A 12,657-nucleotide genomic window follows, 5' to 3' on the forward strand; every position below is an offset into this window, starting at 1 on the left:
AGAAGCCACCACAATGAGAAGCCTGCACACCACAGCAAAGAGTAGCTTCTGCTCGCCACAAGTAGAGAAAGCCCACGAGCTGCAACGAAGACCCAACGCAGCCAAAACTAAATAAATAAATAAATATAAATAAATAAATAAATAAAATAATGTTTCGAAACCACATTCTTTACAACTCTAATGCTCCTCAGAGGTCCTTTGAGAGCCAGCACGGGACATGATGGCAGCTGGTCTACAAACATGCCCCCACCCAAACTCCTAAGCTTGGGCATCTTACTTCCATTATTTTAATATTGAAGTTCTGCTGATAATAAATTTGAAAACTCCTGATCTAAAATACATGTAAGTAATTTATCTCTAAATGTTCCTCAAAGCATTTTTTGGGGTTTGAGTAGCCTCCCCAGGAATAGAGATGTGTTCTTGCTGGTATTTCTTGATACAAGATTTTGGTACCCAGGTTCTTAGTGCCAGATCGGCTGCATTTATGAGCTGCCTGGGCAGAAAGCTGGTATTCCATGCATAAGGCTCCTTTGTTCAAGGCGGCCAAGGCAGCAGGAAGCCTTCTCATTCCCCACCATCTGGCCAGCCTCTCTGAATCATGGTCAGCCATCCAGAAGCAGAAGATTCAGGATCACCAGAGACTATTTTCAGATGAATGAGAACTCAAGCCTGAGCAATAATAAATAGGGCAATGACTTTTTAAATCAACTTCCTTGAAAGAACTTTTCTTTCCAAAATTCTTCTTTCTTGTCACTGGTCTTTCTTTAAATAGAATATGGTGACTGCCTAAAAATCCTTTTTCTTGGTTTTAGAAATCTTTCTGTCATAGAACCCTTAAGTATTTTTGGAGGTTACCTGTATTTCTATAGACTTGTGTTTTTAGGAGAAAATCTGATTTTAGAAATATAAATGAAAGGCTTCAATATTTGAGCTAAAATGTCTGTATCCTCTAGAGTTAAAAGAATGAATTTTAGAAATCTTAATTTTTTCATTGGCTCCTCATTGTCTGTAATAACCAGGGAAAATCTTTGAAATGAAATCCTTTTCCTTGTTTTGTTTATTCTTCCTAACGTTCATAGTGATATCCTCATCTGGATTCTTACTGGGCCGAAATGAATATAGCATTTTCTGTTTACTATCTTATCTGTGCTTCCTGACTGAGGGCAGCAGAACCCATCTGTGAATTTCTGCTTCAGAACCAGCAGGGGGAGCTCATTCACACAGGAATCAAAATTCATCTATAAGGGGATGGTGGGTAAAGCAACCCAACTTTCTTCAGTAAGAACAGCCCTTTTGCATTGTGGATAAATTATCACATGATAAGTAACAGACAATGGTGCTAACATAAAGAGCCGCTGAGAAGATAAAGACCCCTTACAGACTGACCAGCCTCAACGGCAAAGCTACTGCCCAAAGCAGGTGCATACTCTGCCTGTACCTGTTTTTCAAGGCTTGGCTTGCTAAGCTGTACAGTTTGAGGTCCAGCGAGTCTGGTGCCTGGAGTAGCTATCACAATGCTGGTGAGCTGGGCCATGGGGAACGTTTTGGCTATGGTGGCAGTCTGCCCATTGACGACACGGACGGGGTGGATGGAATTCTGGGAGGTAGGGAGGGTCGTGGGAGTGAACTTGGTCAGCATGACAGGCCTCTGGATAAGTTGAGGAGCTGCAAGCATGGGCGGAGGTGCTGGGGCAATAGGAATGTTATTCTGGGCCACAGGCTTGGGTCGAACCTATGGAGAAAGAAAGAACAATTATTGTATTACTTAAACTTCTCAAGTCCTATAAATCTTAGACATTGCCAGATCCTCTACACTATATATGTGAGTGAAATGGTATTCAGTACAAATATTAATATCCATTTTAGTATTATCAATTCTATAAATCTCAGCATATATAATATTACAAAGATGCATCAGCTCTTAAGAGGATCCAAATGTTATCCTAGAATGTAGTTTTTCTGATTCCAAACCGTAGCTCCCTCTCCTATACCATGCCGCCTCTTCAGGCTGAGGTCAAATGCCTAATCCAGAGACTGGTCCCACCCAGAACTTGTGCCCAGTATGGTAATAATGCTGCCAATGCCCTTAATTCACGTTCCAAATTTCTTCATATCCACAGTTCAGTTCACTCCCATCTCTGGCCCTCTAACTCCGTTCTTGGCCGCTCCCTAAGTCTCCTTTGTGGCTTCCTCTACCTCTGCCCAATCCAAAATATAAATATTTCTCAGGGTTTTGTCCTGGTACCCCTTTTCTTCCCAATGTCCTCACTCCTCCTGGGAACTCTCACTGCATCCTACAGCTTCAATTACTATCTATATACTAAAGACTTCCACACTTGTATCTCAGGACCAGACAGTTCCTTAACTTCAGAGTCATTTATTCAACTCCCTGTTATACATCTCTACTTGGAAATTTCACAAGAAGTTCAAAATCAGCATGTCCAAAACTCATCAACTTCTTCTTCCAATCTTTTCTTCTTCCTATAATCATTACCTCAGTAAATGCCTTTTTTTTTTTAATGAGTGTTGAATTTTGTCAAAAGCTTTTTCTGCATCTATTGAGATGATCATATGGTTTTTACTCTTCAATTTGTTAATATGGTATATCACATTGATTGATTTGCGTATATTGAAGAATCCTTGCATCCCTGGGATAAATCCCACTTGATCGTGGTGTATGATCCTTTTAATGTGTTGCTGGATTCTGTTTGCTAGTATTTTGTTGAGGATTTTTGCATCTATATTCATCAGTGATATTGGTCTGTAATTTTCTTTTTTTGTAGTATCTTTGTCTGGTTTTGGTATCAGGGTGATGGTGGCCTCATAGAATGAGTTTGGGAGTGTTCCTCCCTCTGCAATTTTTTGGAAGAGTTTGAGAAGGATGGGTGTTAGCTCTTCTCTAAATGTTTGATAGAATTCACCTGTGAAGCCATCTGGTCCTGGACTTTTGTTTGTTGGAAGATTTTTAATCACAGTTTCAATTTCATTACTTGTGATTGGTCTGTTCATATTTTCTGTTTCTTCCTGGTTCAGTCTTGGAAGGTTATACCTTTCTAAGAATTTGTCCATTTCTTCCAGGTTGTCCATTTTATTGGCATAGAGTTGCTTGTAGTAGTCTCTTAGGATGCTTTGTACTGCGGTGTCTGTTGTAACTTCTCCTTTTTCATTTCTAATTTTATTGATTTGCGTCCTCTCCCTCTTTTTCTTGATGAGTCTGGCTAATGGCTTATCAATTTTGTTTATCTTCTCAAAAAACCAATTTTAGTTTTATTGATCTTTGCTATTGTTTTCTTTGTTTCTATTTCATTTATGTCTGCTCTGATCTTTACGACTTCTTTCCTTCTGCTAACTTTGGGTTTTGTTTGTTCTTCTTTCTCTAGTTCCTTTAGGTGTAAGGTTAGATTGTTTACTTGAGATTTTTCTTGTTTCTTGAGGTAGGCTTGTATAGCTATAAACTTCCCTCTTAGAACTGCTTTTGCTGCATCCCAGAGGTTTTGGATTGTCGTGTTTTCATTGTCATTTGTCTCTAGGTATTTTTTGATTTCCTCTTTGATTTCTTCAGTTATCTCTTGGTTATTTAGTAACTTATTGTTTAGCCTCCATGTGTTTGTGCTTTTCACGTTTTTTTCCCCTGTAATTCATTTCTAATCTCATAGCATTGTGGTCAGAAAAGATGCTTGACATGATTTCAATTTTCTTAAGTTTACTGAGGCTTGATTTGTGACCCAAGATATGATCTATCCTGGAGAATGTTCCGTGCGCACTTGAGGAGAACGTGTAATCTGCTGTTTTTGGATGGAATGTCCTATAAATATCAATTAAATCTATCCAGTCTATTGTGTCATTTAAAGCTTCTGTTTCCTTATGTATTTTCATTTTGGATGATCTGTCCATTGGTGTAAGTGAGGTGTTAAAAGTCCCCCACTATTATTGTGTTACTGTCGATTTCCTCTTTTATAGCTGTTAGCAGTTGCCTTATTTATTGAGGTGCTCCTACGATGGGTGCATATGTATTTATAATTGTTATATCTTCTTCTTGGATTGATCCCTTGATCATTATGTAGTGTCCTTCCTTGTCTCTTGTAACATTCCTTATTTTAAAGTCTATTTTATCTGATATGAGTATAGCCACTCCAGCTTTCTTTGATTTCCATTTGCATGGAATATCTTTTTCCATCCCCTCACTTTCAGTCTGTATGTGTCCCTAGGTCTGAAGTGGGTCTCTTGTAGACAGCAGATATATGGGTCTTGTTTTTGTATCCATTTGCAAGCCTGTGTCTTTTGGTTGGAGCATTTAATCCATTCACGTTTAAGGTAATTATCGATATGTATGTTCCTATGACCATTTTCTTAATTGTTTTGGGTTTCTTTTTGTAGGTCCTTTTCTTCTCTTGTGTTTCCCACTTAGAGAAGTTCCTTCAGCATTTGTCGTAGAGCTGGTTTGGTGGTGCTGAATTCTCTTAGCTTTTGCTTGTCTGTAAAGCTTTTGATTTCTCCATCAAATCTAAATGAGATCCTTGCTGGGTAATCTTGGTTGTAGGTTCTTCCCTTTCATCACTTTAAGTATATCATGCCACTCCCTTCTGGCTTGTACAGTTGCTGCTGAGAAATCAGCTGTTAACCTTAATAGCTGTATGTTATTTGTCATTTTTCCCTTGCTGCTTTCAATGATTTTTCTTTGTCTTTAATTTTTGCCAATTTGATTACTATGTGTCTCGGTGTGTTTCTCCTTGGGTTTATCCTGTATGGGACTCTCTGCGCTTCCTGGACTTGGGTGGCTATTTCTTTTCCCATGTTAGGGAAGTTTTCGACTATAATCTCTTCAAATATTTTCTCTGGTCCTGTCTCTCTCTCTTCTCCTTCTGGGACCCCTATAATGCAAATGTTGTTGCATTTAATGTTGTCCCAGAGGTCTCTTAGGCTGTCTTCATTTCTTTTCATTCTTTTTTCTTTAGTCTGTTCTGCAGCAGTGAATTCCACCATTCTGTCTTCCAGGTCACTTATCCGTTCTTCTGCCTCAGTTATTCTGCTATTGATTCCTTCTAGTGTAGTTTTCACTTCAGTTATTGTATTGTTCATCTCTGTTTGTTTGTTCTTTAATTCTTCTAGGTCTTTGTTAAACATTTCTTGCATCTTCTCGATCTTTGCCTCCATTCTTATTCCAAGGTCCTGGATCATCTTCATTATCATTATTCTGAATTCTTTTTCTGGAAGGTTGCCTATCTCCACTTCATTTAGTTGTTTTTCTGGGGTTTTATCTTGTTCCTTCATCTGGTATATAGCCCTCTGCCTTTTCATCTTGTCTATCTTTCTGTGAATGTGGTTTTTCTTCCACAGGCTGCAGGATTGTAGTTTTTCTTGCTTCTGCTGTCTGCCCTCTGGTGGTTGAGGCTATCTAAGAGGCTTCATGGGAGGCTCTGGTGGTGGGTCAATGCCCCTTTCTTACTAAAAAAACGTCAGAATCATTCCTAATGCTTCCTACTCTACCTCTACTTCCTAAATCCTTCTCAGATATGTCTACTTTCTATCCTCACTACCACTACTCTAGCTGTGTTCGTTTTACTGAAACAGTGGCAGAAAACTGTGATTAAAAACATGGGATCAGCCTTGCCTGGGTTCAAATTCTGGTTCTACCACTTACTAGCTAGCTGTGTAACCTAAGATAACACACCTAATCTCTCTAAGAGTATTTTTCAAACTTTCTAAACTGTGACCTGTGGGCAAAATCCTTTCTCCTTGTGCATAAGAATTTCACCTTCAGTTAACTCTCTAGCTGTATACCCCTGGAAACTTGATAAGGGAAAAATGTCAACTATGTTAGCAGGCAACACTGCTTATGGTACAAATGACCTCTTGTTGCTAAATCAAATCTAACATTTCCATTACTTGCAAAAAGCAGAGATGGAAATACGTTATTAAAAATAAACGTTTTTAAGTTGTTTAAAAAAAAAAAAAGACGATGAGACACCCTGCTTTGGGCTTCCTGAAATGGGGTGACTCTTGTAACTGTGCCTGTCCACTGCGGGGACCTTGAAAGCCATGCCTATGGAATTGTTATAAGATATATTAGGCTCCTGTAAGGCGTAAGGTTTCTGTGCTAGGGTGGCTCTCCCGCTGACCTGATAAAGATCTCATTTCCCTGTACCTGAGCAGTCCCTGGACAGCCGTAGAGACTATTATATGGACTGCTATAGGGACTCCTACTGAAGAAAAATGTCTGATGCTGTCTTGCTGGCAAGCTCTGGTTTCTGTCCTATATCATTCCAAGTAGACTGGTGCCAAGTGTGGCCTTTGATAGTCTTGTGAGTCTGAATACTTAGCTGCATGTAAGACAACCCTATAGTGTGTGCTGCGGATACACAATAGGAAATGTTTCACGCTGTAACCAATACGCATACATAGATATTTATCTATACCTCTATAACATAAAAACTTCATGAAACTTATGTTTCATGAAAACATAAAAACTTCATGAATACTTATGTGCTACATACGCTAACATTTCCTATTGTTTTGTTCATTTTACTTAAAAACTCTGGTTACAATCCACTAAATTGATTTCACAGCCTACTAATGGGTCATGCCCCACCGTTTGAAAAACATAGACTAAGCCTTAGATTCTTATTCTTAGATTCTTACCTGAATACCTACTTTCACAAAGTTGTTGTGAGGATTAAAATAGATAACCCATGTACAGTGCCTAGTGCCGTAAGTGGCACATAGCAAGATTCTCTAAATATTAGCTATTGTTATTGCTGACAATGTCCTGTTTTTCCTGCCACATTCTTGACAATCTCCATTCTATTCTCCACACAGTGGTAAGAGGGAATTTTCTAAAACAAAAATCTGATCATGTCAAGTACCTGTTTGAAAGTAATTTAATGGATCCCCACTGTTCCTAGGTAAGGCCCTAATTCCTATATAGCCTACAAGGTTCCAAAGGCTTTGGCCTATGGGCATCTCGAGCCTCACCTTACTCTAACCTGAGTCAGCCACATGGCCCACTGTGCTCAGCCACACCAAATTTCCTTTGGTTCCTTAAGCTTACATGTCTCTCTGCATTGCGGACTTGCATATAGGCTCTTCTCTCTGCCTGGGACATTTTTCTTCTTCCCCCAAAACTTTCTCAAGCTAACTTCACTAGGATTTTAGGTCTAAGATGGAATGTCAACTCTTCAAGGAAACTTTCTATAATATTCTAAGAATGAGTTGGCTGTCCTTCCCATGTATTCTCAGACTACCCTGTACTTTCCATAATGGACACAGTAATTGCCTGTACATGTGTCTGAAGCTCTATGAGGCTGAGAACTATCTTGAAAACTTCATATCCATAGTTCTTAGTGCTCTTTTGATACCTAAGGTATTCATTAAGAATTTATCTGATAGATGATTGAAATAATCTTATGTTAGCATTACCCATCCCCTCCCCAGAGGCAATTCAGAAATCACTTATGGCCACTGACCACACACATCCTTTCCCTTCTCTCTTTGCCTGAAAGCTGAGGCTTCAGACAGGAACACCCAACCTTTCTACCAGGCAAGTCAACTCCTCTCAAGGTCCAGACTGGGACAATCATGACATTCTGCCATAAGAATGGTGAGTTCAGCCAATTGCTGGAAGAATACTCTCATGAGAATATGGGTAGAGTTGCTTGAGTCTAGGTAGAAAGTTCCCTGTGTAGCTTCCTAGTCTGAATCTTTATCATCAAGACTTTGTGTTTAAGGATGATGCTCTATGTCATCACTTTCCAGAGCAGAACCGAACACTTGCTACCAGTTAGTGTCACTACTGTCTCCTTCCCTACTCTCCCTGGCATACAGCGGGTGGGGTGGGAGGTTGTGGGGAGAAGTGGTAACTGTGTTCCTTCCCCACTGGCAGGCAGTTCTGGCTAAATTCTTCCAGTAAGTCAACGTTATAAGGTTTAAAATGGCGCTATCTTAATTATTTTAAATTTAGGAAAATTTCCCTTTCCTTACATCCCTCTGCTACAGGCTTTCATCATTGTTAGGAAACCCTGATGATAAAACAAGCTTCTTCTCACACAGATGTAGAGAACCAAGGGGGGAAAGGGTGGGGGGGGTGGGATGAACTGGGAGATTGAGATTGACATATACACACTACTATATATAAAACAGATAACTAATGAGAACCTACTGTATAGCATAGGGAACTCTACTCAATGCTCTGTGGTGACCTAAATGGGAAGGAAATTCAAAAAGGAGGGGATATATGTATATAGCTGATTCACTTTGCTGTGCAGCAGAAACTAACACAATACTGTAAAGCAACTATACTCCAATTAAAAAAAAAAAAAAAAAAAAAGCGTCTTCTGTGGGACTTCCCTGGTGGTCCAGTGGTTAAGACTCGGAGTTTCCACTGCAGCAGGCAAGGGTTCGATCCCTAGTCAGGGAACTAAGACCCACATGCTGTGCAGTGCAGCCAAAAAAAAAAAAAGCTTCTTCATGGTATAGAGATCAGCAGCTAGAATCCTTAGCTAAGTGGGATCTGAATACAGCTGAATTGACAAGTGCATTACAGGCTGCTTAGAAAGGGCCCACAAGGATTTTTGTCCGACCTAACCCATCACTGGGCTTGTCAACTGATTTACTCACCTGTGGAAGAAAGTTTGGACGTGGAGTGAGTCTAGGAGGGGGGATAAACTGCGGTACTTTGATGGGCTGAGGAGGTGTTGCCTGAACCTGCTAAAAAATGAGAAAAATAAATCAGAGAGGAAAATAATTATTCAATATCAAAGATGGTATTCTTAAAGCATTTTCAGCATCACTATTCTCTCAATCAGACAATATTTTCTATAAGCTTTCATTGTAGAATTAATCATCTGAATTAACACTGCCTTAAGAAACTTTTTTACTCTCCTACTTGCATGCTTTACCCCATAAAGTAAACCAACCACATTTCTGTTTCCTTACACATCTAATGTAGAACACAGCAAGCTCAGCAATCACACAATTTCCTTTGACATTCAAGAACTCTTGCACTTATGTATTTTAAAAGTCAACACTAGATCCAAAGTAAAATCAAACTTGCTGCCTGGAAAAATGGGCTTTTTCCTAATATAAGAGCTTTACGTAACAGTGAATGGCTTTATTCCTATAGAGAATGTTCTAACTCTCAGCGTCCGGCTGAGTGATTTGGTTACTTCCCTAAAGATTCCTGGGTAAGTAGTAAAGCTTCACTTTAATGCCCTCTAGTTTCACTCACCACTGGTCATTATTCGAAAGCCACCAAGAGCTCTTAGCTTCCATTTTAAGAACGGACATTTAAACTACAATTTGGGTATATTCTGAAAACAGTTTTTAGACAGTTTTACCCTAGAAATCTCAAGAACAATTTTTGTTCAAGTACTTCTTCCTTCTAGGGATCTTTTTTCTGATGGACCTTGGACATGGACACTGTTATTTGTGAGTTTCTTGAAAAATTTTAACGTGCCCAACTAACTCCAGTACTTCCTGAGTGCAATTTCAAGGAAGAGTGAACTAAAAAAATTCACGGCATTTTCCCCAAATTGGTAACACAGCACCAGAGAGTTTAAGCACTCTAGTTTCACAGGAAGGAGTGTGGTTAGGATAGAGGGAGAGATACATGAAACAGTGTAAATGCCTCTGTGAAGGACATTTTCCCCCCTTAAGTCAAGTCATACTTTGGCCTCAGATAATACCTCAAAGAGTTTTGATCCTTGGTGTAAGAACACCTCTATAGTTATTTAAATAGATAGCAGGAATGCCATATTCCCTTGTCAGCCCCGAAGGGGAATTTGGTATGGTAGAAGAGTGATGGAGACTGAAAAATCCAGCAGGAGCATAAAATGGATATACTCTACAAATGCATATCCTGAACCCTCGCATGTGGGCACACATGAGCAGCAGCTGCTGGCTTACCAGAGTGACTGTGTTTTTTGCCACAATTTGGACAGCCTCTGCCCCAGGCCCAGTGACCTTACTAGACGTCTGGAGGTTGACTGGTGTGTTCTGCACATCAGTGCTGAGCACAGCCTTCTGACTGTTGATGGCGGTCACCATAGCAATGGTAGGTCTCTGGCCCACAACAGAGGCAGGCATGGTCGCAGTTGCTGCTTTCAAGACGAGAGGTAGTGTCTTTGTGGTAATCATAGAAGCTGTAGTTACAGTCTTCTAGGAGACATGGAGAACAGACATTAGGACGCTGAAGTGTCATCCCACTCAACAAAATGCTAGCCTCCAGAAGAAAACAAAGCAATCATTCTCATAATCAGTCAAGTTTCTTGGTATAACAACATTTCTTTTGTGTACATAAAGCACAGTTCTTACTACACGAAAAGGCAATCTCTAGTTTGCTAGAGTTCTCAAATTTAGCTTTAAGTTCATAGTAATAACTGCAGACTAATATGGGCACAGGGTTCTCAACAAGGAAGGGGGTGAGTTTACAGATACAGAATATGAGTACACCTATTTCTTCTGATTTTTCTAATTCTTTGCTTGCTCTCAATTAATTTAAATTTTGTAGAAGTTGCAAATCAATGAGGTACACACCATCTCTATAATTAATTGCTACAACCTCATCAATATGAAGAAAGCTATCATATAATTCTGGATATCTGCCTCCTGTGACACAAAGGCTGAGATAAAACAACAGTGTCTTTTAATTCTTTTGAGTGTCACCCTGGAGAAGAGGAAGGGCAACTCACATAAGAATTAGTACAATTGTTGCCTCAAAGGCAGTAAATCCCAAACTCTAGATAATGAAACCTATTAACCAACTACTATAGTAAATACCAGCTCTTGATACCAAAGGGATATGAAACACTACCTACAATCTTTGCTCTGGAGAACTGCTGCAGAAGTGAGGAAAGATCCAGAAAAAGGCGACAAGGTGGAAACAAACACCTGAGTCTCAGAAAGTCTTATAGATCAGAGTCTGAACTGAGGTGAGAGGACTTGACTGATGCTCCACAAGCGCTACTGCAGCTTTGAAGCTGTATTTTTCTAGACTTTCTATTAGAGTAATTAAAGGAGCCAGCTACAAAACAAGAAAATATAAACAACCTCATTTCATGGCATACACATCTATCGAATGCTACTAGTCACTCAAGATAGAGATGTTTCAGAAACGTGAAAATATACCTGGTCTAACTTGTTGGTTCTGATATTGATATTATTTCACCTTTTTCTTCTTACTCTACACTTGCACTGTTCAGTTTGTTAGCTAATAGCCTCATGCAGGTATTCAAATTTAATAAAAACAAAATAAAAATTAAAACATCAGTTCCTCAGTCACACTAGCCACATTTCACATGTTTACAGCCACACATGGCTAGTGGCTACCAAACTGGACAGTGGAGCTTTCCAACACTACAGAAAGTTCTATTGGACAGCACTGCCCTCGACCAGGGAAAAGGACCCCACTCTCCCTGAAACAGATCTGAACAAATTCCTTTGTGAATTTCTATTTCAGTGTCTATGCAAGTCCTTGTGTCTTGTTTGGTTCTAAGTAATTTTTCTGCCTTAAACACATACATGCATGTATTATCTAATATTTTAACAGCTTTTTTTCTTTTAACCAAAACAATGTAATAATCTGGCCTTGTCTATCCCATCACAGCCTAATGAGCAATCCTTATTGATGCCTGCAATTAAAATCACCCAAATATTTTCCTCTTCTCTAAGTCAACAATACAGAATGGCTCATTCTCCTTGCCATTGTCCTCTCAAGTGTGAAATGGGAGTAAAAGGGGGGAACACTGATAATTATTTATTTTGGGAGGTAGCAGGTCATCCTGCCTATCAGTGATGAAAACCAAATAAAAGCTAAGTGCTATTTATCATCAGAAATGTTACAGTAGTGTAGCAGTGGGACTTACTTTATATTACCTGCTATTTTTAATATGTGTTTTTAACCCAGTGTGATATTAGCTCTCTCCATCAATTTAAAACATTTAAATACAAAGAACTTTTGAAGTGGTGAGCGAGTCACACCAGATAGCATTTAATCCTGGTGCCAACACAGGTTATGGAAGAAAAGCTCTAACCAGCAGAACTCACTGACATGGATTTTAAAAACAGTCATGCATGTTGGTACTACTTTAAAAGAGGGTCAATATACTTTTGTTTAAAACATCCTTGATTCAGGTAAGTCATTATCAATCTTTTGAATAATTTTTCTTAAAAAGTGAGTAAAACCTCAAACTCACCTGATTTATATACTTAGCATTACCTGCAACACTAAAAAGCACTGAATTCTAACAAGTCTGTTCACGTTAGGTTAGCATTTTTATTCTACTTTATAAATATTTGGTTGTAGCTAATTTCACTCCATGTATTCTAGCATCTACATAACTCTCTTTGTATATAGAGGCACAAGACCTAGTACTATATGCACTGATGAAAAGCTTTTGAAGAATACATTTATTTGCTAACCATTTACTGACACCAGGTATTGACACAGGTACTGCTTAGATCTTTACTCCTGGTCTGGTGCTTATTCTACCGTAAGTACTAGGGAACATAAATCAAACCCCTGGAGTTCTGAGTTTAGATGACAGAGATAATCTAGAATTTTGATATCCAAACCTAATGAAAACCTCTGAATTGTTCTGGCAGGAGGAAGAGAAGACAGTGAGGAAAGGTGCCCAGAAACAAAAAAAAATTATTTTTATGGAA

The 12,657-nt window shown here is 39.1% G+C and overlaps 1 protein-coding gene across 13 annotated transcripts in view; it reads right to left on the reverse strand.

Annotated features, from left to right (window-relative positions):
* The window catches only part of PHF21A (PHD finger protein 21A), a 189,344-nt gene that overhangs the window by 38,034 nt on the left and 138,653 nt on the right, over nucleotides 1-12,657 (reverse strand). For 9 of the 13 annotated variants that reach the window (XM_061201647.1, XM_061201645.1, XM_061201646.1 and 6 more), the window contains 3 exons: nucleotides 9,901-10,152; nucleotides 8,614-8,703; nucleotides 1,439-1,732 (listed from right to left, as the gene is read on the reverse strand). In XM_061201647.1, the coding sequence (XP_061057630.1) occupies nucleotides 1,439-1,732; nucleotides 8,614-8,703; nucleotides 9,901-10,152 (636 nt within the window). The remainder of the gene's footprint in view (nucleotides 1-1,438; nucleotides 1,733-8,613; nucleotides 8,704-9,900; nucleotides 10,153-12,657) is intronic. The other 4 variants (XM_061201655.1, XM_061201657.1, XM_061201654.1 and 1 more) reach the window with 2 other exon arrangements.

Source organism: Eubalaena glacialis, chromosome 10 (genome assembly GCF_028564815.1).
Source record: "Eubalaena glacialis isolate mEubGla1 chromosome 10, mEubGla1.1.hap2.+ XY, whole genome shotgun sequence".
Lineage (NCBI taxonomy): Eukaryota > Metazoa > Chordata > Mammalia > Artiodactyla > Balaenidae > Eubalaena > Eubalaena glacialis.